The 25,580-nt window shown below is 41.8% G+C and overlaps 1 protein-coding gene across 1 annotated transcript in view; it reads left to right on the top strand.

Moving 5' to 3' along the window:
• Window positions 1–25,580, top strand: part of LOC145400102 (vesicle-fusing ATPase 1-like) — a 61,739-nt gene that overhangs the window by 7,926 nt on the left and 28,233 nt on the right. Inside the window, exons 2-3 of the mRNA XM_080272611.1 lie at window positions 14,258–14,390; window positions 19,079–19,310. Of these exons, the coding sequence (XP_080128737.1) occupies window positions 14,258–14,390; window positions 19,079–19,310 (365 nt within the window). The remainder of the gene's footprint in view (window positions 1–14,257; window positions 14,391–19,078; window positions 19,311–25,580) is intronic.

Genomic DNA, 25,580 nt, shown 5'->3' on the forward strand with positions numbered 1-25,580 from the left:
CTCCCTCCAGAACATTGTTTTACTTTCCCTCCACTATGCTCAAATTCTTTCCAAATTCCTCATCCACTCTTTTTACTCTCATGCTAAGCTTTTCACCTCTCATTTCCTCTCTACATATAACTCTTTCTTCCATCTCTCAGCTTCCTCCATGCCTCTGCTTCCCATCCACTCACAACAGTATATGCTTTCTTCTTTTGCGCCACAGCTTGCCTCACCTCCTCATTCCACCATGCTGTTCCATACATCCCTTTTTGTCTTCTCTTCACCCCACACACTGCCTCATATGCTGCACAGATTTCTTCTTTGAATATCTTGCACACAAGTCAAGAGTGAGAGCGGTGGAAATAAGTTATTTAAGGGGAGCCTGTGGAGTCACATGGAGAGACAGGCTAACGAATGAGGATATAAAGTAGCATTGTGGTGTGGATGTGGATGTGATAGGAAGCATTATGAGAAACACACTGAGGTGGTTTGGCCATGTGGAGAGGATGGAGGGTGAAAGACTGACGAAGAGAGTGTATGTGAGTGAGGTGGAGGGGGGAAGAGGGAGGGGGAGGCCGAGGATGAGATGGAGGGATGGGGTGGAGAGGTATATGAGAGAGGGGGGTGTGAGTTGGGAGCAGGGCAGTGAAATGGCGGGGGACAGGGTGACTTGGAGGCGATTTGTTTGTGGCCACCCCAAACGGGATTGAGGCGTCTGGCAATAGATAGATAGATAGAATATCTTGCACACACCTTCCATGTCCTCCATCTGCTCCAAATCATATTTACCCAATCACTCCTCCACTTCTCTCTTAAATATGCCTTTTTTTCCATCTGCCCTCCTTGTATAGCGTACTTCCTCCTGTCCTCTCCTTCTGTTCCTCCACTGCACATGAACCTTGACCTTCGCCACCACCATATGGTGGTCAGTAAGTCCACTCCCCAACCTCTCAGTACTCTTGCATCCATTACATACCGGTACCTTCTCATTCTGTCATCCACACATACATAATCAATCATTGCCTTCCATTCATTCAGTTCACCAACCACCCTTCTCATCACTCGCCACATATACCTGTGGATCATTTTGTGCCTAAAGAAAGTATTGGCCATCACCAACCCCCTCCCCACACAGATGTCCACTAGAGCACTGCCACTCTCATCCACTTCTGCAGACCCACTCCACTTACCAACTACTTCATCCATCTTCACATTCCCTACTTTCCCATTCATATCTCCATTCAAAAACGCTCACTCATTTCTCAGTGGTTCTTAATCGAGGGCCGTATTCTCAGACATATTTACAATTGCTCCCCTGTCATTACCGAAATTGTTTTGGTTTTGCAGAAAGGAGGAAGGGTAATTATGGAATATTCACATGTCTCCTGTTCCTCCTCGGTTTTAATACAGTATTTGTTTTAGCAGCAGGGATGAGGAGTGAATGGTATAGAATCTTCCCATATCCCCAGCTCTCCCTCTGAAAACAGTTCAGTTCAGTGGAGTGTTGATCTTCAATATGTTTGAGAACCCCTTCCCAGGGGTATACATAACTCTTGGTGGTACAGTTGTTAGTCCTGGGGGTATGACACCAATTGATAGCTGTAAAGTTACATTTTCTCCAATTTGAGTACCTTCTTTTTACTGCTAAATATATTTTGTTTAATTGTGGATGCCATTTTCCTGCTTCCATTTTGGCCCATAGTTATTGCACCTGTATTATATCAGCCAGAGAAAGTTGTGTTCTTCACATATGAACTTTTAGTTTTGATGAAGCACATTGAAAAAACAATACAGTAATACCTTGATATAACAGACTTCAGTATTCAATGTGTGTGTGTGTGTGTGTGTGTGTGTGTGTGTGTGTGTGTGTGTGTGTGTGTGAGAGAGAGAGAGAGAGAGAGAGAGAGAGAGGGAGAGAGAATGAATGAGTGAGTGAGATGGGGTGGAGGGGGTAGTAGAGGAGTTTGGCATTCTTGTTTCCCTCCCTGTCCCCCTCCCCTCCCCCACTCCTGCTTGTCTCCCTCCCTGTCCCCCTGCCCTTCCCTTCCCTCCCCTCCCTCCCTCATCCCCACTTGTCTCCCTCCCCATCCTCCCCCACCCCCATCCCCTTCCCCTCCCCCATCCCTTCTTGTCTCCCTCCCATACCCCTGCCCTCCCCTGCCTCTACATAGGTCACTGCCACCTGCCTGGCTGTAGCCTGTCAGTTGCCCTCCCACCACCTCACCTACCTGCATGTGATGTTTGCTGTCACATTTTTAAGCAGTGTTGTTTATGAGGATAATAATGTTACCAGTGATGTTTCTGTCTTTCTCTGTTGATTAAGATATATGAGAGTTTGGGTTTGGGTCTGGAATGCATCTCTGGCTTTTCTTCAGTATCTCATGGGGAAAATTGCTTCAATATGTATATTGGAAAAAGTCCAGGTTAGCAGGGGGAAATCCAGATGTCGCTGTTGTCGGACTTTCACTCTTTTCAGAATGGCTTGGGCCCCAGTTAGTCCGATATGGTGAGGTTTTACGTATTGTACACTGCACCGCTCTGTTTCTCAACCCTAGTTTGTTAAAGTCAGCAAAATTTTGGTGGGCACAGAGGCATTCAATAAATCCAACATCTGTTGTATCAGTGTTTGATATGTCGAGGGTCTACTAAAAAGAAAAAAAAGGGTTTTATGCCAGGTATCTCCGAAGTGCTAAGGCATTGCCCCTGGTTAGAGGACTTTGGATTGGAGTGTGTAGCATTTTTTGACTGGATCTCTTCCTGATGTCTACCAATGACCCTTTTCGATCCTCCGACCCTTCGGTCAGAGCGGAGCACTCTAACCCACTGAGCCACAGTCTACTGTAAATTAAAACAAATTCTAAGCATATCAGTCTGCTTTCTTAGGTTTATTTACACACACACACACACACACACACACACACACACACACACACACACACACACACACACACACACACACACACACACACATTGGACATGGACGGTGGAAGAGCAACTCCGTGCTGATTGTGGGGAAATAATGCTAAACCAGCAGTGAAAAGGGGGCCTGCTTATTGTGATTATGTGAACTGAGTGCGTGAGTGGTGGTCCCATCTGAATTTAGTGAAAAAAAAAAAAAAAAAGAGGAATCAGTCAAATGGGAGTACAACACAGTGGTAGTTTAAATTTTCGTATGCACCATAGTGCATCATGGTGGAAGTTATTTACATTAATTCGTGAAAAGAAGCCAGTATCCACCCAATTCCAAAGAAAGGAAGTTCCTCTGACCCCTCTGATTACAGGCCAATAGCTGTCACATCTTCTCTTGGTAAGGTTTTTGAAACTCTAATTAATAAGCACATAGTTAAACATCTTGAATCCAACAACTTAATTAGTGATTGACAATATGGTTTTCACCAAGAAAGATCCACCATTGACATACTCAATATCCTAACTCATACCATCCATCAATCTATTGACCTACGTGGTGAAACTCATGCAGTAGCCCTGGATATTTCTAAAGCTTTTGACAGAGTGTGGCACCGTTCCCTGTTGTCCAAACTCCCTTGCTATGGACTAAACTCTTTTGTTCCTTTGATTTCCTCATATCTCAGCAATAGAAAAATAAGAGTAAAAGTAGATGATGTATATTCCACTTTCCACTCAGTTAACGCCGGCGTGCCGCAGGGATCAGTTCTGGCACCAACCCTGTTTCTCGTTCATATTAATGATCTCTTATCTGTCACCCACAATCCCATCCATACATATGCAGATGACTCAACACTTCATAGTTCATTCACACTCAGACATCCATTTGCAAAGTCCGATATCTCTAACTCTCACCTCAGTACAGCCATCTCTTTAAATCAAGACTTATCCACGATCAGTGAATGGGGACAAAACAACCTTGTCTCATTTAATGGTAGTAAATCTAAATATATACAATTTACTAATAGGCAGATATTGCCAGAATCGTATATTACCTTCAATGCTACAAATATTCCCATTTCCAAAAGTATTGAAATTCTTGACATCTCACTTAACAATGCCCTCAGCTGGACCTCTCATGTCAGATCACTTGCTAAAACCACCTCAAAGAAACTTGGATTATTGTACAGAGTCCATAACTTTTTCACTGACGAGCAGTTAGTTATAATTTATAAGAGTCATGTGCGCTCTCAGCTTGAATACTGCTCAACCTTGTGGAGCGGATGTGGAGAGGTTGCATTAAAACAAGTAGACAAAATTCAGAACAAAGCTGTTTGAATTATTAATAACCCTGCTATTACTAATAAACTACCTCCCCTACAAGTAAGAAGGAATGTTGCCTCCCTTACGTTATTTTACAGATATTTCTACAGCAAATGCTCAGACGAAGTTGTGTCTGTGGTGCCACCTCTCCATGCCTTCCCTCATGCAACACGGGCAGCTGGCAGCGCTCATGACTAGAATGTCACTCAGCCATACTGCAGAACTTCTGCCTATCAGAATTCTTTCATTCCCCGAACTGCATTTCTCTAGAACTCGCTTCCCCAGAGTTGTTTCTCTCCAGACTTCAACTACCTGCTGTTCAAGTCTAACTGTTACAGATATTTTATGAACAGCGGACACCAGTAATCTGGTGCATGGATTTTTTTATTTTTTTTTATTCATTTGTTTTTCCTTCCTCTGTTCTGTTACTTAACCCCTACACCGCGGGCATGTTTACCAATGTTTTGCGTGTGCCGCAGGGTTATTCGGGCTCCGACACACTCTCAAAAAATATTTGCCAAAAATCAGTTATTAGTCCTAGAATATTAAAATTACATATGCTTATGGCACATACCTTCAGCTTTCTCCTGGAATGTTTGTTGAGCCTTCGTCGGTTACCGTAGGACTTGTGGAGACCTCTGAAGTTGGGTAACGAAGTCTCCACTTTACACTTCCCGACAACCCGTAATATGATTACCACAGCCAGATATTAACACTATAAACACTACTCTATGATTTTCAAGCAGTTTGGGATCCATACTCCAAAAAAAAAACAACTGTGAAAGCAATGAAAATTACGAGCGCGTCTGACCGTCGCACTTGCTCTAGTTTGCTCTTGGTACTCTGTCATTTATTATTCATAAAACCCCTCACACTTTATATTTCTATTACTATATAACACATATATATATCTACAGTCTTTATCCATAAGTTTCCTTCAGTAGTATTAGTTTATTGTCACTGTAGGGATTCAATTTCTTTCAGTAAAATACGTAGCATTCACTTTTTCGTCCTGTATACTAGCATTGAGAGTGAATGTCACTTTCAATTTCCCTCTCATAACTCATAGTATTCAGACATGCTAGAGTGAAACTTTCACTTTCATTACTCCTAGGGTATATACTCGTATTCTTATAATACTACTCATTTACATTTCTATTTACGTTCTCTATTTTATTTACGTTATTTACATTTCTAATTTATTTACACTGTGTTATGCACTGTCACTTGAAGTACCTTATAAAACTATTTTCCACTGTTCACGTATATTTACATTCATTACTTTCACTTGCTGTTTACACATTATTTACAATTCCACTTGCACTGTTTTACTGAATAGAAAGATCGTAGTTACTCTTTTATCAATTGTCAGCCCTTTACCTCTTTCTACACGAGGTTTAGTAGGGGGTAAAGGTCACAGGGCCCTTTGCATGGGGGTGAAAAGGCCTTGAAGCTAGCAAGAGCGAACAGACTTACCCCCACACTGGAAGATGAGAGTGAACTGATAAGGGTGGGCCGGGGTGGAGGCCTACCTAGGGAAATCAGTACTGCCAACGTTTAGCCTCTTGACACAGCTATTTATAGCACTGAAATGATTGGCAGGAAATCTAGACAATACATTATAAATTAGGTAGTTCCAGGTGAATGTAAATATCACTTAGGCTTTTCCCTTCCCTTCTTATATGTATATTTATTACGAAAATAGATTACACGGCATATTTCAAGGGGAAATAAACAACGAAAATTAGCGAACGAGTGCACGTGAAGTGTTGTCAGGTGATAATTAGCCAATTCCAGGTGTATGGCACTCTCACTTACCTTATTTCTTTCTTGTATATATTATTTGGTATAGGAATAGGGCATAGGGCTTATTTCAATGGATGAAATCAGTGAAAAATTCCAGGGAAGATTTACTTAGCGTAGCACGGCCAGGTAGGCGAGAGGATAGGGTAATGGAGGGGGGGTAGGGAGGGGAGTCAAGAACGGGGAGAAATGACTAAATTGTCAACAATGGATGGGAGTACAGATTAGATTAGGAGTGCTGACTAGTGTTGGACATTGGCAGTACTGATAGATGATACAAGCCCCCACTTGGAAGCCCGGATGAATTCAACATAACACAGAATCACAAAAGCGACGCCCCGCGGTATGATTCCTTGCTCCCAAGCGTCACGAAAGTGACGCCCCGCGGTTAAGGGGTTAAAAAAAAAAAAAAAAAAATTAAAGCAAATTCACAGAAATCTACAAAGAAGACCAGAGCAACGGGAGCATTAAACTAAAGCAGTCAAGAGTGCCCGGTGTGGAGAAAGTGGCAGAGAGGAGTGCCTGTGAACTACAGCAGGAATGGACAGTATAGTAATTGGAGAGTTACAGGAACGGACCACAGAACAGGAGAGGGAGATTGAGGTGTTGAAAATGAGCCAGAGAGCATCTGCTTATGCAGTGCAGACCAAGAGAAAGAGGTAACAGACATAAAAGTGAATGATGAATCAGCCACAAATGAAATAAAACAGCTTGCAAGGGGAAATAAGAGGCTGGAAAAGGAAAGGGGCAGGATGAAAATTAAACGACCATCCATCCATCCATCATCCAGTCCTATGTTGCCCCATGAGGAGCGTAGGAGCTTGGGGCTAGGCATTTTGGTCTGGACATTTAAGTTGAGAGTGACCAGCCTCACTCATCCCTGGGTGGCAATACATGCGCAATAAGCCCCAACCACCCTTTGAACATAAACCTACACAGGCTCAATCCGACTGGAGTGCCTTAATTACCCACTAAACCACCAGGTGCCATAATTTGGTTATGTGGTTACCACCCAATGTAGTAAATGGTTTCCTGGTGTACAGGAAACCATTTGGCTTGTCACTTAGTGTAGAGTCACCCATAGGCAGAAAGGAGAGGAAGGTATGAAGGAAAGAAAGACGGAAGAGGGAGTGTAAAGTCACCCATAGGCAGAAGGAAGAGGAAAGAATGAAGGAAAGAAAGACAGAAGAGGGAGTGTAAAGTCACCCATAGGCAGAAGGACGAGGAAAGAATGAAGGGAAGAAATACAGAAGAGGAAGGAAGGAAAAGAGGAATGAGCAGACACCTAAAGCAGCACTACATTGAATAAGTGGATGCTGAGCATCCCCACCTGCCACCATTAAACTTGACGAGGATGAATAAAAAACAAGGGTGCATGAGGAATACATCAGGGAAATCAAGGAAGAGTGCAAGGGATGGAAGAAGATTCAGGAGGAAGGAAAAATGAATCTGAAGGAGATTTTAGAACAGCAGAGAAAGAAAACCCAAGAAAAGGTGGAGAAGGAAGTGGTTAAGGTACTTTAAAGTAGAGGATTTCTAATCAGGGATGTAGTAGATAAGAAAAAATGTGTGATATTTTCACAATTGAAAGAAAAACCTGTGCCAGTAAGATCAGAAAGGGAAAGAGAAGAATTGTGAAGGGCTAAGGAGATACAGTAGTATCAGTAGTTATGGGGGGTGACAACAGAGCTCAAGAAGAGAATGAAGAGGTGTTTAGGCTGCGAAGATACAAGGAGGGAGGGGTGCGGCCACCAGAAGTTAAGTTTCCGTCACAGGTCATGGTAAAGATCATTAACAGGACATTGAAAACTAGACAGCATGGAGGGGTAATAATGTCTGGATTAGGAGAGATGCAAATGAGGAAGAAAGAGCTGAAATAAAGGAGCTAGTCAAAGAAGCTACGGAGAAAAATGACTAGAGAATGGAGGAAGAGAAGACAGAGTTCAGTTGGGGAGTTATGGATCAGAAACTGAAGCAGTGGTACCGATGGAAAGAGGAAGGGAGAAGGACGAAATATCTATCTATTCTATCTATAGCCCGACGCCCTAATCCCGCAAAGGGTGGCCGCAGACAAAACGCCTCCAAGTCACTCTGTCACCCACCATTTGACTCCCCTCCCCCCAACTCACCCCCCCCCTCCCTCATATACCTCTCAACTCCATCCCTCCACCTCATCCTCGGTCTACCCCTCCCTCTCCCTCCCTCCACCTCACCTACATACACCCTCTTAGTCAGTCTTTCATTCTCCATTCTCTCCACATGTCCAAACCACCTCAGTGTATTTCTCCTAATCTTTTCAACCACATCCACATCTACCCCACAACGTTCCTTCACTTCTTCATTCGTCAACCTGTCCCTCCACGTCACTCCACATGCTCCTCTCAAGTAACTCATTTCCACTGCTCTCACTCTTGACTTGTTCCCCTCTTGCAAGGTCCACGCCTCGCTTCCATACGTCAGGGTAGGGATCACAATACCATCATGCAGTGACTTCTTAACTTCCATACTCACCTCCCTATTTCTCATCACTGCTTTCAGTGTACCAACAACCTTTCTTCCCTGCTGTACCCTTTCACGTACTTCATCCCCCAAAGTTCCATCCTTACTCATCACACTACCCAAGTACTTGAATGCACTCACGAAATAAAAAACAATATAAAAGATTGAAAGTGGCGTATGCTAACGTAGATGTCTTAATCTTGGCAGGCTAGAAATCAACTATTTCTTGAGGGTAAATGAGCCAGATATTATGTGCTTTGCAGAGACCAAGTTAAGAGAGGAGATTGATATCCAAGTGGGAGACAGCAAATACAATCTATGGAAATGAGATAGAAAAGAAATAACAGGAGGAGTGATGATAGCAGTGAAGAATAGCATAAATATGGATAATGTGGAACTTGGAGAAGGTAGGGAAGAGGTGATAAATATGAAACTAGAAACCAGAGGTAAAGACAAGAGAGACATCACAGTAGCATATGCCCCCCCTAAGACATGGGCATGGAATGAGGCTGAATACCAAGAGATGTTGTCAGACATGGTTAGACACCTACAGAATATGATTGAGAAAAGCAACAATATCATTCTTGTGGGTGACTTTAATTGTAAAGAGGTAAACTGGGAGGAATGGGACTCAGAAAATAATGAAGATTTGTGGGGCAGTATACTGTTGAATATAGAAATGAATAAGGTAATGACCCAGTAGATCAAAGAAGAAACAATATTTAGAGGTGATGACACACCAGCAAGATTAGATTTACTGCTAACCAAAGAACCTAACATAATTGAATCTTTGAAATATCTGTGTCCTGTAGGAAAAAGTGATCATGTAGTGATTGAGTTCTAATGGTAGAAGGAAATGTGACACCAAGAGATGAGCTATACAGGCATGGAAGATACAACTTTGGGAAAGCAAACTTTACAGGATTGAGGAAATTTTTCGAAGCGTATTGGAGAGATTCAGAGAAACGAGAGACGCAGAAGTGGGATATCTTTCTAGGCTGTAACAACTCGGATGTGGAAAATTATGTGCCAAGAGTAAGTGGGAGAGAGAGCTGGAAAAAGGATTGGTTCAGCAGAAGGTGTGCAATAACAAAAAGAGAAAGGGATGTGGCATAGAACAAAAGGACTAAGAGAGGTAACAATAGAACAAAAGATGAATACAAAAGAACTAAAATGAATATTTAGGAATCCATAGAAAGGAAGAAAGAAACTTTAAAAGAGGTCTATCTATCTATATATTGCCAGACGCTTCAATCCCGTTTGGGGTGGCCACAAACAAATCGCCTCCAAGTCGCCCTGTCCCCTGCCATTTCACTCCCCTGCTCCCAGCTCACACCCTCCTCTCTCATATACCTCTCCACCCCATCCCTCCATCTCATCCTCGGCCTCCCCCTCCCTCTTTCCCCCTCCACCTCACTCACATACACTCTCTTCGTCAGTCTTTCACCCTCCATCCTCTCCACATGGCCAAACCACCTCAGTGTGTTCCTCATAACGCTTCCTATCACATCCACATCAACACCACAACGCTCCTTTATATCCTTATTCGTCAGCCTGTCTCTCCATGTGACTCCACAGGCTCCTCTTAAATAACTCATTTCCACTGCTCTCACTCTTGACTTGTGTCCTTCCAACAATGTCCAAGCTAAACAAATGTAAGGAGGAACCTAAATTATTTTTTAGGTTTGTCAGTGGCAAACTGAAACACAGGGAAGGAATCAACAAGCTGAAAGTAGAAGGAAAAATCTACAAAGATGCTGTAATGCAAGGTGAAATAATGAACAAAAGTTTCCAATCATTGTTCATTAAAGAGAGTGATTTTGTGGAGGGGTAGGGAGTGACTAGAAATGTGTTAAAAGACATAAAAGTGGAAGTGCTGTAAGTGTATAAATTACTGGAAACTAAGATGTACAGAAGGCCTCAGGTCCTGACTGGATCTCTAATTGGATACTAAAGGAATGCAGAGAACAGCTGGTGGCTAAGATTCATGGTTTACTTGTGTGTTCTGTGGAAGAGGGGAAAGTGCCTTGGGAATTGAAGTGGGCCAGTGTGGTACCAAGGAAGGGAATAAGGAAGAACCTCTGAATTATAGACCTGTGTCCCTAGCCAGCATGATTGCAAAGTTGTGCGAGACAGTCTTGAAAGACAGGTGGATAAAATATCTGGAGATGGACATTTTGGCAGAATGTCAGTTTGGATTCAGGAATGGAAGGTCGTGTGTCTCTAATTTGTTGAGCTTCTACTCAAGGACGATTGATGTGCTACAGGAGAGAGAGAGTTTGGGGGACTGTGTGTGCAATACTTAGATCTGGAGAAAGCCTTTGACAAGGTATCCCATCTGCAACTAATGTGGAAAGTGGAGTACATAGGAGGACTGAAGGGGAATCGCTTGGGGTGGATGAGAGATGTCATGAGAGATCGATAGATGAGGACAGTACTAATGGACAGGATGTCAGGGTGGAGGGAAGTAACAAGTGGAGCCTTGCAGGGCTCGGTGCTGGTGCCTGTAATGTTCCTGATTTGTGTAAATGATATGGTGGATGGAATGAACAGTTATGCAAGTCTGTTTGCATACAGTACAAAGATCGTGAGGAGAGCAGAAGTTTAAGAGGATTGTAAAATGCTACAGTGAGATCTGGACAGGATTTATGATTGGAGCCAGGTATAGAAAATGAAATTCATTGAAAAAAAAAATGCAAACTATCGGAAGTGGGTAACAGTACTAAGAGGCCATCACTGAATTACTCAGTGGGAAAGGAACCAATCACAAAAGCAAGAGAAGGACCTGGGAGTGTTGGTCCAGGATAATTTGTCACCCGAAAAACACATTAACAAGATTGTCAGAGAGACATGTAAGCTGTTGACAAACATACGAGTGGCATTTTCAGTACTTGGTTGAGATGAAAAAATTTATAGTGGCTCTGATCTGCTCGAGGTTAGAATATGCGGCAGTAGTGTGGTCCCCACATAAAAAGAATGATATAAACAAGATCAAGAGAAACAAAGAGCAGCAGCTAAGATGGTCCCCAGCCTGGCAGAGCTATTGTACTAGGAAAGATTAGAAAAGTTGCATTTGCCTTCCTTAGAAGAAAGAAGAGAGAGGGGTGAAAAGATTGCAGTGTTCAGGTCCATGATGGGAGTAGACAAAATTGACAGAGATCTGTGTGTATGGGATGGGGGAGCAACAAGAGGACATGGAAAGAAATTGAAATAGACAAGTTGCCTGAAGAATATCAAGAAATATAGTTTTCCATACAGATACATTGACCTGTGGAATAACCAGGACAAAGAGATCATCCAGTCCAAAAACTTAAATGAGTTTAAAGCAAAGTTTGACTGGTTGAGACATGGAGACAGGACCCCCACAAGCATAGCTCATTTCCTGTGTATCACATCATCATCATCATCATCATCCGGACCTCCTTTCCCACCGTAGGGCAGGGTGAGGAGTAGCAATGTCCATACAGCCCAAGTTTGCCCAGTCCAATGGGCCACACTTCCATTCACTCATCATTCAAGCCCCCGGAATCCTGGCTGTATCTGATACACCAAAAACATTCACCACATTCTGTAAACGTATCCGATAGAGTCGGTCCAGACTCTGTCATGTTAAAAAGGGTTGTCAAATCCCTGATCATGCACTTCTTCTCACAGCATTCATGCAGCCAGCCTGATCTCTTGTCAGTCCCTAGCCTCACCAACTTCCATACCTCTCTTCCTCAAACACTTATCCACCATATCCTTCCATCTTCTCCTTGGCCTACCTTGCCTCTTCCCTCCTTCAAATTCGTTCAAATATACCATTTTCACCTCTCTGTTGTTATCCATTCTCTCCACATGACCATTCCATCTCAGTACACTCTCTTTGATTCTGGTGTTCACAGACTTCCTCACTCCACATCTTTCACGAGTCACATTATTTCGTATCCAATCCAGTCTCTGTACTTCATGTACATTCCTCAGCAGTCCTGTCTCCACTGATCTCACTCTTGACTCTTCATTTTCATGCCACACCATAGTCTCACATACATATGTTAAAGTTGGCACTAACACTCCTTCATATAAGCCTTGTGCAGCTGCAACATTCAAGCCTCTGTTTCTTATCAAGGCCTTCATAGCACCAGCTACTTTTCTTCCTTGTGTCACTCAGCTTTCCATTTCTTTGCACATTTTGCTTTCTTTATCACTGTTCCCAGGTATTTGAACTTTCTCACCAATTTCAGTCTCTCTTCGTTTACTGTAACATCACACTGAGAGTCACCTTCTCTCTCAGTAACCATCGTTTTACTTTTTTCTACGTTTATTCTCAAGGCATGATGCTCACAGACATCAGCAAAACTCTGCAGTAGTATGTAATGTGTATATCATAACTAGGTAAAACTAGGTAAACACACACACACACACACACACACACACACACACACACACACACACACACACACACACACACACACACACACACACACACAACACACACACACACACACACACACACACACACACACACACACACAATGACATCAGATGTAAGGAGCTGCAGATTATTTATATGAGTTGTATGACTGAAGGCACACCAGGAAAATGGATATCAGTGCAAAACAATGCCATTGACCTAGAAATGGGAATAAATTACAAATGACTAAGCAATAAATATAAAGTGAGAAGAGAAAGGATAGGTAAAGTGAAGGAAGAGAATAGATCTAGGAGTAACCATTCAGGATGAATTACCGTCAGAACAGTATATAAATACCTGTAGGATCATTAGATGGACATACAGACTGGTGGCCAATATGAGAATAGCTTTTAATTGTATGGATGAGGAGATGCCGAGGGAAAAAATTGTGTCCATGATAAAGGCTGATGGAAAGACAGGAAGACATGACTAGAAGCTGAGAGATATTAGATGCTTAGATGGTGGGAAAAAAAAAAAAAAAGTTTCCCCGATAGAGGTATAGATATTTGCAGCAGTGTTATGGTCACTACATTTCAAGAAACATGTAAAAAATAGAGCAGGTACAGAGGATGGCTGCAGTGATAATTATACAAAGCCTGAGGAAGCTATCTTATGAAGACAGATTGGAGAAATTTAAGCTGCCAGCATTAATTGAGAGAAGAGAGAGAGAGGGGGAGAAGAGCTGACTATGAGAACTGGAAAAGGGGGGATAGAGGAGATCTGTTTGTGAAAGATGATGGTAGGACAAGAGGACTTGAATACAAACCAAGAAAAAGTGGATGAGTAACTAATGTAAAAAAACAAAAAGTTTCTCAAATAGTAATATAGAAGAGGTGATGGTGCAAACAAAAAGCATACACATGTTCAGAGTACAGTAGATTAGATAATTGTAGATGTGGAGACAAGACAACATGAGCTTAATTTAAATCCTGTAATTGTACAACTAGATGTGATAAATACTCAGTACAGTATACACATGCAGGCATGCACAGTTTTTGTTTGTCTAGAAATTAATTTTTCTCATTCAATGAGATGATGGAGCCACTCACAGGAGCAGAGGTTTATACATCTTTGACCTGCTGCCAGCACTTCTTGGAGTTGGAGAGACATACACAGAAAAACTGAGGCTTAGGTTTTCAGAGTTCACCTAAATTCCTAAAAGAGAGAGAAACTTCATAATACATATTATTTTTAAAATCTGAACGCTTGCCAGCTGCATATCAGTGTGAATGCACAGAACACCAATAATTCTTAGTGAATAGCACTTAACACTTGTGTCTGTTCCTTCAGGTACATACAGCTGACAACGGACACGGGGAAAAAATTCCTGTACAACATCCACCATGATCCTGTGGTGAAGCCAGGATATGTAGGTCTCAATGCCATTCAGAGGAAGGATGCCTATGTTTCATTAGAACAGGAGGTAATATGGTACTTTTTTCCCCATGATATTTGCAACGGTTATTTTTGTAGTATATTTCTGCCCTTCTGTTCTTGTAAAAGAGGCAGTACACTACAACACTTTGGTTATATTGACATGATGTCAACACTTATCATCAGTGAGTGCATAAGTTCTTTTGCTTAGGCTACCACAGGATGATTTTGCTCAGCTGAGGGGAATTCAGGAAGTCAGAAAGTTTAAAACTATCTGAGATAACCTACTGGAAATTTCCTCCACTGAATAAATTAATTTGGATTTAACTTAAATCCAAGTGCATCCATGGCAGTATATGAGTTAGAATGTGTTAAAATGATTGTCATAACTATTACCCACTTGATTGGACTGGTAGATGCATGTTAAAACTTGTCAGTATCTGAGTTTCAGCTGTCATGAGCATTTAATGGTACTGAGAGGCTAAAGAACAATGCATATATCTTAAAACACAAAGTGGTATGCATTCCCTGATTTTTTATGATCATTCTTGAAACAGCTTTGATTATTAGGTATGGTTCACCTGCATTCCACATTAGAGAGTGTAGTCAACAACTGTATAAAAAGGCTAAACATGTTCCATCATCATCATACAGTATGCTTAAGAAATTATCATAAAATGTTACAGGCTTGTATTCCCTTTGCTTCATTTTTAAAGGCTTAATAATGCTTGCATGTGTTGATGCTGGTCACCTAATGGCTGTCCATGCTGATCTGTCTGTAGCAGCATCTCTATTCAATCCCTCAACCCTGAGGTCATGCTGTATGGCTTCATCCCAAGTATTTTTTGGTCTACGATTCATAGCTCTATCCCCAGCATTGACACTTCTTACCCTGTGCACCCAGTTGTTGTCCAATATTTTCTGTTCATATGTCCAAAACACCTCCAACTACCTCATTTCATCACATCACTAATACTTTCCAGGCCCCTCCTTCCTCTCAGCTCTTCATTTGCAGTCCTAACCCCCATGCCTGTCATTCAAGGAGGCACCACACATCCATATAATCATTCTCACCTCTATATGTTTGAACCTACAGATATCCTCCTTCTTTGCTGTCCAAGTCACGCTACAATACAGCATTATACTCTTAACATGCTGCATACAAGGACCTGTATCACGAAGGGAGAGCCCTCTCAATGTCAGGAGGGTAAACAACTCGTTAAACTTTATTCAACCACTCCTTATCCTTGCCACTGAGCCCCACCTTTAACACATATATCTCCCAGGTAATAGAACTCCATACAATCAAGAGACTCGCCAGTAAGATTAATCCTTTCCCACCCCTCTTCTTTTGTGTGCTCTCCTTTAAATACTTAACATTCAAAGTAGATTTAATTTGCATCCTACCTCCAGTACCACTACATCTCATAGGCACCCACTTATCACAAACACTGCACAAAATGGAGCTACTTAACACAAACTGCACTTGACCACACTCCTGGTTTGACATTACCACCACCTGCCCAAGATATCATCATTTCTGTTCTGTCTGCTTTCACTTTCAAACCCTTCTGCCCCATTCCATCTCTCCACCTAAATCTTTCCTTTGCTACCCTCGCATTCTCTACAATCAGCACCAAGTTGTCAGCCTACAATGCCTCCCATCCTCCCATAGAAGTCCAGTTCTGAAGTCTTGCAAGAGAGCTTCTAGCACCCTGATAAGCAATACAGGGCTTAAAACTGACCCCCTGATGCATATCAGTGTTCATGGAAAATCATTACTCAAACCTCTGTTCATTTTTTCATGGGTGCAAGCTCCCTCATATGTTGTCTTAACCTCTGTAACCAACCATTCCTCAGTTCTAAGCTTTCTTGCTGCCCACTTCACCACTGGCACCCGGTCAAAAGCCTTTCCCAAATCAACACTAACGAAGTACAGCTTTCTCTTCCTGTACATTTTTCATGAAGCTGTTAGACAATAAATACAAGGTACTGCATCAAGGATCTCCGTGCCTAGCATAAACCTAAACTACATCTTATCAGTATTCACTCTTTCCCTTGTCATACCTGGACCCTCACTTGATGTCTCCATAATTTTCTCTTTCCAGGGCATCACCCTTTCTCTTATTTTTACAGTCATGGTCTTCATTCATTCATCTGGAATGAAACATCTACAGTGATTCCTTGGCTACCACACACTTGGTTTTAGCAGTTTTTGTTGTCCCTGCTTTATGAAAATTTGCACTCTTGCTGTTGTTGTGCGTTTTTAGGCTAAAAACTTTTTTATCATACACCTGAGCTGGCTTTTCCTGACAAAGATGGTGCAAAATCTGTGATTTCTGATGGCTTTGTGGTATTCAAAGATGATGCCCTGCTTGAGGAGTTAATCCCAGGTGGCCGAGACCACTAACTATCCACCCCCTAGCCTCAGAACCCCTTACCTCACACCCATCTCAGGTCTCTGTATGGTCATGTTTTTTCATTATTGTGTCCTTTTCATCGTTTACTTTTAACCTGACCATGCCTATGTGTTTCTAATGTTTACCAGAACAATATGTACTGTATATATTTAGTGGGTCTAAATCATTTTCGTCGTATCATTCATTGAATCGTTTATGAAGGCTCCAACATGTTTGCATGTGTCAGCCTTGGTCACCTAATGGTGATTTTCTTTGCATCTCGATCTCTGGCAGCCTCTCTGTTCAGTCCCTTATCCCTGAGGTCACACTGTATGACCTCTTCCCAGAACTTTTCAGTCTACCTCTCACAACCCAACCTCCTGACGTTCTTACTTTTCACTCTTCATGTCCAATTGTCATCCTCCATTCTCCCCACATGCCCAAACCATCTCAGTCTACCTCTTCCCATCACAACACCAATACACTTCAGTCCCATCCTTCCTCCCAACTCTTCAGCTGTAAACCTACCCCCCTCCCCAGTCCACACATTCAACAATGCACCACATGTTCATCTGATCATTGTCATTTCTGTACATTTGAGCCTATGAATATCCTCTTCCCATACATCCCAGGTTTCACCTCCATACAGCATTGCACTCCTGTCACATGTTGTAGAAGGGAAAATTTAGGTTTACAGGTGGGGTACTCAGTACCAGTTAGGATAAATCCTTTAAGTTCTGCATTTTCGTGCTTTTGTTATCACACAGTAAGAGTGGTACCAGTTATGCATGATAGCCAAGGGATCACTGTATTTAGTAGACTATCAAATTAGTTACTAAACCCATTCATGAATTTCTGGAAGCCTTCAGCATTTCAGCAGTCAGCCCAGACACACCTGTTGCCTTCCTCAACTGCATTCTCTTGATTGCCATGCCAATGATACCACTATCAACTGAAGGCCACGGACTAGACACTGGATCTGCCTTCTCCAAGCATTCCTTGTTTCAGTCAAACTCCTCATTTGCCAACTGCTTGCAACAGTGTTCTCTCCAAGCATCCTTAATATCCTCATTGTCCATCATTACTCTTCCTTTATCACTGTTAAAGGAGAAACCTTAAAAATGTTATTTTATTTCTTAATATACTGCTTTATCCATTATAGTGTTATATCTGTTGCTATATCCAAATTATTAAATCATTAGTGTTTTGTTTTGTGATTAGGAGGGAGTGTACCTGTAAGGTCCTTTCCCACGGACAAAAATTGGAAAGTCATTGGACATTGTGACACAGGAGAAGAAACTGAGTTAGCAAGATCCTCTGCCAGTAATTAGCCAATGATACCCATGATTTTCCTGAATCAAGAAAGGTTATGACAGTTATGAAGGTTTATGGGTTTGTCTCGTCATTGTGGGAGTCGTGTGGCAAACCCAGCATTTGTAATGGTGGAGTGGTTCTTGGCTATGTACATCTACTGCAGAAGGCTTTTGCAGTACTCCCAATTTTTTGTGACTTTATGATGGTTGGAAAAAAAAAAAGTAATTGCTACCTACTCAGTTAATATATGATGGTCAAGAGTACTGTTTATGACCATTTGGCATGGAATTAGACAGACTCTGGAAGTATTTCACACTTTAATTTTTCATCCACATCCTCTTGATGACTTTTGTTTGGTGGGTAAGAGATGAAGTATCCTGAGAACTAAGGTTTTGTGTCACATGTGACCAAGTATTTTCAGCCGGAATCAAGTCTTGGTTGTTCTCCAACCATTACATATTATGAATATTGTTGTCACTTAAATATTTGAGCACTTTTTATTTTAATTTTTATTTATTTATTTTTTTTATTTATTTTTTTTACCAATAACATGGTGCCCCATCCTGCAAAAAGATGTTACACCAGGAATGCCATAAACTGCATGCAAATACTATTCTAACACCTGCAAATACTGGTCATTGTTCATTGAAATACAGTATTGTGTGGGAGGAGAAGCAAGATACTTCTCCTTTTAGCACCACTAAAAGAGCCTCAGATCATAAAATGGTTTGGATGCTTCATAGTTTTCTTCATAGTTTTCCTGGTGAACTGATGGTCGAACCTGTTAAGTTCATTTTTAGAATACAGCGCAATGTTGGAACAAAAGTCACACAATATAAGTGATCATTCTGTACTATATTGGGCTTCAAATGAATTATTTTGCCCCCCCCCCTTTTTTTTTTCTCTCTCTCTCCAGGAACAGATCCATCCCATCAAATCCAGATCATAAGACACAATAACTTATCAATTTAGAGAATATTTTCAATTGCCCTTCATCACAGCTTGTTGTCTTCTTTGCTTACAGATCCACGTGCAGTCCTTCATGCCAAATCCACAGAATATTCTGATATCAACAATTGTCCTAGAAGTTGACTTTATTAACAAGAAGAATGCTGGACCAGATTCCTATAACACTGATCAGATGGCATTGGCATTCATGGAGCAGTTTACCAAGAATATATTTGTCTCTAAATGCCAGTTGGCCTTTAGATTTCAGGATAAAAAACCTCTTTTGATAACTGTGAAAGAAATAGAAGGTAGGTCATAGCTTATGGTTTGGACTACAAAGTAGCTTTTCATGTGCAAATAGAAAATATCACTATTTTACTTTTTAATTTATCTTTCTGTGTTTGTCTGTCTGTCTGTCAATCTGCATCTGTCTGTCTGTCTGTCTGTCTATCCATTTATCTATCTGTCTATCTGTACCTATCTCAGTATGTATATTTATCTATCTACCTATGTGTATACAGTATCTATCTCTCTATCTGTATACAGTATATCTGTATGCCCAGCTATCTATCTTCCTTCCTGCCTACCTGTCTATGTCTGTCAATATCTGTCTGTCTACAGTATATACCTGTCTATCCATCTATCTGTCTATTTGTATCTATCTATCTGTATCTGTCTGTCTATTTATCTATCTATAGCCAGACACCTTAATCCCATAAGATGCTGATGATCAGTAGTCAAATCCACCACCACTCATTGCCATCATTAATCATGAGCACAGGTACCACTCTCCTAACATCATACTTAAGAATGTATCAGTGCCACACACACCTTTCGCTCTGATCCTTGGAGTGACATGCAGGTATGACACTGGATTTACCTTCAAGAACCACATACAAGACATCAAGAGGTGATGCCCCGAGACTCAACACACTCAGGGTACTTACAGTGACAGATTTTAGGTAACAAAAGAAACTCTCATCGTACTTTACAAACAGTATACCGGTATCAGATCAGTGATGTCCTGTGCCTCACAGGCATGGATCCCCATCCTATCCAACACTCACTTTAACACCTTGCAGACCATACAAAACATCATTCTGCCATGATCACAGGTTGCACCAATACCACTTTTACAGCTCACTCTTTGAAATGAAAGTCCTCCCTATTGAAGAGTATCTTGGTATAAGAGGCATACAGTTTTACACGGCAGCTTAACACCTGTCATGATATGCCAGCACCACAGAATGCAGTTTATGGTAGGAGGTGGCGACCATCATCCACTTAATTGTAATGCTTCCTGCTTCTTACTTCACATTTATCAGGTAGATCAGACCTCATTTCAGGTGCAGGTAAAGAGGGAGTGTCACATCAGTGGCTCGTAGGAATGTTGGGATCTCTGAGGATTTAAACGATTAAACGGCCAGTTTTACTGTGTCTCGTAGCCCCTGCTAGATCCAACCATACTGTGAATATTATATATGTTGTACAAATACAAGAAGTATTATTTTAAAGTGAGACAGATTAATTACTTATGCAACTGCCAAAAATCTTGATTAGTCCACCAAGATAGGCACCTTACTGGAGAAGTATTGCTATAGAACCATAAAATATTTGAAAAATCGAGAATGCGCAAAACTGGCAGGGAAGTTTTAGTATATATTAAAAACCATAAATGTAATACAGATGAGTAAATTGGATGTTGAAACAGACGATTCTTTGTATGTCAGAATTTTTACAGAGTAGATAACCCATTCTTTTTGGTGTAGTACCATATACAGACCACTGAAATTATATGAGGAAAATGATAAATTTCTGTATGACAAAACAAAATCAGTCATAGAGAACAAAGATGGCATTGTATTAGAGGACTTCAATAATCGGAATATTAATTGGAAAAATTTGTGTATAGACAGAGAAGGGAACAGGTTGTTAGAAGTGGTAGATGATGCATTTTTCAGTCAGGCAGTCAATCCATCGATGCTGGTAATAATGTACTGTACCTGACCTTGCCCCAGCAACAGACAGTGATCTAATAAATTTGTTTGATGTGTGTGAAAACTTTAGTAGCAGCAGCCATATCATTAGTTTTGAAATTAATATAAAATAAATATCCTCATAGTTCTTAACTTCAAAAAACCTAAGTTCAGTAATTCTGTATAAGAAATGATATTGCCAACACCAACTGGATTAAGTTACTGAATATCAAAGAAAATTGGAAATTTTTCGCTAATTAACTGATGCCTGTCAAAAGAAAAAATTGTACAGTACTAAGAATTACTTGAAGAAGTAATCACATTAATAAACCAGCCTGGATGTTAAAGAATATTGAAGAAATCTTTGGTCGGAAGAGAAGGGCATATTAAAAATTGAAACGTGCAGGAAATCACAGTGACAGTACTGAATATTTAAATTACAGCAGCAGTGTACAAAAAGTATCCTGAAAACAAAAAAAGACTGAGGCAAAAATTCCTGTAAAGCGGTCAGATCCTTAGAGATTCTTTCATTATGTATCCATCCATCCATCATCCAGTCCTACATTGCCCCGTGAGGAGCGTAGGAGCCCGGGGCTAGGCAAGTTGGTTTTGACATTTAAGATGAGTGGCCAGCCTCACTCATCCCTGAGTGGCTTTACGTGAGCAATGACCCCAACAACCCCTTGGATATAAACCTTCACCGGCTCAATCCGATTGGAGCGCCATAATTACCTACTAAACCACCAGGCACCATAATTTGGTTATTTGGTTACCACCCAGCATAGTAAATGGTTTCCTGGTGTACAGGAAACCATTCGGTTTGTCACTCAGTGTACAGTCACCCACAGGCAGAAGGAAGAGGAAAGAATGAAGGACAGAAAGACAAAAGAGGGAGTGTAAAGTCACCCATAGGCAGAAGGACATGGAAAGAATGAAGTAAAGAAAGACAGAAGAGGAACGAAGTAATGGAGGGAGGAGAGGAAAGGGGAGACACCCGAGAGCAGCACTATATCGAGTGAGTGGATGGCGTAAGAAAAATGTAAGAGAGAACGTACTGTAGGCCCTCTATTAAACTTAGAAGGTGATCTTGTTTTTGGCAACCAAGCAATAGCAACATTGCTGAACAACTCCTTTTGCAGTGTTTTCACAAAAGAAATTAGCATACATATCATCTCACAGTTGGTTTTCTGAGGACCAGATGATAAATTATCAATCAGCAAAGTGACAGGACATGAAGTATTAAATTATCTTAAGAAAATCAGTCAAAATAAATTAACTGGACCAGACCAGATATCTCCATTTGTACTTAATGAATACTATGGACAGTTAGCCTTTCCTGGAAGTGAAATACAGTACAGTAAAGTACAGTAATCTCTTGATTATTGGACAGCTATTATCCGGACCATCCACTACCAGGATGCTGTGAGCTGCCTGTTCCAAACCATTATTTGTACATTTTCTTCCATTATCCGGACAAAATGCTAGCGTCCGTTTAAAATTATGGTTGCTGGAAAAATTTTCTCCTGGACAGGCAAGAATTGCCTGGTGGCGCCGCCGTGTCAGGCTAGTTTGTTTACCCTATGTTTACCAGAGGCCCCTGTTGCACACTCTCATTTCCTGCACGTTGATTGCGTTTTGAGCAGCCCTTTCCAGACCTTTGTTATGGCGGCACACGTGGTAGCTTTCATGGTGGTTCCCTACCTGCTTCAGGCCTTGCCATTCCTTGCATGCCTCTTCCGAGGGTGTGTGATGATGGCCCCTCGACCAGGGAAAAGGAAGAGGTAGTGTTGACTTTGGACATGTAGTGGCAGATCCTGAGTAAGACTGATGTGGGATGGTCCACTTCCTGCATCAATAAGGAGAATGACCTGGCCTGCTTAACCCAACACGACATCAGGAAAGCCATTGACAAACACAACCTGTACATGGCAAACTTTGGCCAGAAGAACAGACACAGTACTGAACAGAAGACTGAGTTTGCCCCGACATGCTGAAGTCAGCAGTTCGACATTGATCTGGTACTGGCAACAATGGGCTGTAGGTGTGCTAGTGGGAGGCGCCAAGTTGAAGGCTGCTGCCGAGGAGTTTGACCACCTTCACAATATTCCAGGCTTCAAGGCATCCGAAGGTTGGTTGGTTCAGGCTGAAGCTTTGACATGGCCATACCTATCGTAAGACTCATGGCGAATCTTTGGACACTAGTGAGGAGGGAGTGGAGGAATTTCAGCAGAATTTTTTAGACTTCATCAAGAAGGAGGGCCTTGCTCTTGATCAAGTCTATAATGCTGATGAAACTGGCCTCTTCTACCTCTCAGTGTCTGCAAACGCTCTGGTAGATGAGAAGGAGAAGCGTGTGCCTTTCCACAAGTTGTCTAAGCATCGGGTATCTGTTTTGTGCTGTGCTAATGCTAATGGGTTGCACTGGCTGAAACCCATTATTGTTGGGGATGCAAAATAGCTCCATTGCCTTCATGGGCTAATGGATGTCCTTCCTGTTGTGTGGTATCATTCTGTGAAGGTCTGGTTTACCTACAAGATCTTCACAGATTGGTTCCACAGGTATTTCATTAAGGAGGTCATCCGTTATCAAATGGAGGAACTTGGAATCCCTCGTGACCAGGTAAAGGCTCTTCTTCTCTTGGACAATGCCCTCGTGCATCCATCTGAGAAAGAATTGGTTGCAGATGACAGTCGCATTAGGTGCATGTTTTTGCCACCTAATACCACTGGTCTGATTCAGCCAATGGACTACAGTGTGATCAGGGCCTCAAAGAGCTGTACCGATGGAGGTTCCTCGACAAAGTGGTGGTTGTTCTTGAGGATGAGGACGAGCAGAGTCAGGGGCTGGACACGCAAGGGCAGAGGACACTGGAAAACCTGCTGCGCAACAACCTTAAGTCTGCGGTGTACAACTGGCTGAGTGCATGGAAGGAAGTCTCCGTGAAAACCCTCGAAAGTGGTTGGTCTCTGACATGACTTTCCAGGCTTTCATGTGGATGACTTCTACACTCGTCTTCATAACGCAGGTGAGGCTGTGGATATTGATGACATGCGGGAGTAGTTGAATGATGATGGGGGCGATCCCGGCTATCAAGTTATGTCGGACTTCGAGATCATCACTTCTGTTGCTGCTGCCCTCCCAGAAGACAGTGATGAGGATGTCGCAGATGACCTGAAGAAGTGCTGTAACAGTACTCCAGCCATCCCCCCCCTGAGCACATTCCGGGCTCATCTTGAACAGGTGCTTGAGTATGCTAAGCACCCAGAATGTGACAAAGATATGGTGCCTGTGGAGGATCTGTGTTCTGTGTGGGAGAATGTCATTCGACGCCTGAATCATCACTCCTATTGCCAGTCCAAGAGTGACTCCTTTTTCAGGCCTCTGACCCCTGCCCAGTCCACCTTTGCTCTGCCACCATCACAGCATCAAACCACACCATCAATGACAGAGCCTCAACTTAGCACATCATCAGCCATTCTGTCTCTCCTGGACATGACTTTGCTTCTTTCTATAGTGTCACCCAAAGTTGGCAGTCCATCACCACGTCCCACAGTCACTTCCCTGGACTGACTGCTGGAGATCCTCCTTGACTCTGACTTGGACTAAGCTCTTCAGACTATGCCACTAGGATACATGGGATATACTGTGTAGTGCAACAGCTTCACCAGTCACAGTATAACTGTCCGAGTCAAGGAGGTAGTGAGTTATTCAGTACAATGCCCAGCAAGGAATTGTGTGTTTACATTAATTTTGTTCTAGTTTACTCTACCATGATATTATTCTATTTTACCTTGATTTTATTATCTTTTACCTTGATTTTACTTTATTTTACCATTATGTTTTTTATGCTCACTGCATTTTTTCTTGTGTAGATGGTTTTCTCATGTTTTTATCATGTCACTGTAGGGTATGGCCCTGCAGTGGTGACTGCTTGACTGTGGTTGAAGGGTCTACTTTACCATGGTAATTACTTGGCTGTGGTTTATAGGTCTGCTTGACCAGACATAGTGTTAAACAACAGGAATCAGTGTTGAACAATATACTGTAGTGGCCATTTACACTGGCTTTCAAAGTTAGGTTATGTACAAATGGAGGCTTGGGGAGAAGTCCACTATCCAGACAGATCCACTACTTGGATATGCCTTTGGCTGTTACATTGGATAATCGAGGGATTACTGTACTGTACTCAATAAACTATTAACTGAATATATAGTACCACATTAGTGGAAGCTCGCTAATACTGTATAACACTTATCTTAAAAAGAGGGGATAAAAACTGTGCCACAAGTTGCCACCCAAGCAGCCTAACATCTGTACTGAGCAAAGTTTGGGGAAAATTTGACAAACATTATCTTAGATACTCAGCACAGGTTTCATAATAATAGATCATGCATTACAAATTGGCTTTAGTTTTTAGAAAATATATATATATGATAATTGGGATGCAAAAATATCTGCATATCATTTACCAAAATTTTTTAGAGTGTTGTGCATTGTTAAAGTTTCCCATCGAAGACTACTAGAAACACTAAAAGCCCACAGCCTCACTAACAAATTTCATCCACCAAGCTTTCCAGAAAACTTTTGATGAGGTTCCCCAT

Source organism: Coenobita brevimanus, chromosome 51 (assembly GCF_032717465.1).
Source record: "Coenobita brevimanus isolate Jiangsu-jjx chromosome 51, ASM3271746v2, whole genome shotgun sequence".
In the NCBI taxonomy this organism is placed as follows: domain Eukaryota; kingdom Metazoa; phylum Arthropoda; class Malacostraca; order Decapoda; family Coenobitidae; genus Coenobita; species Coenobita brevimanus.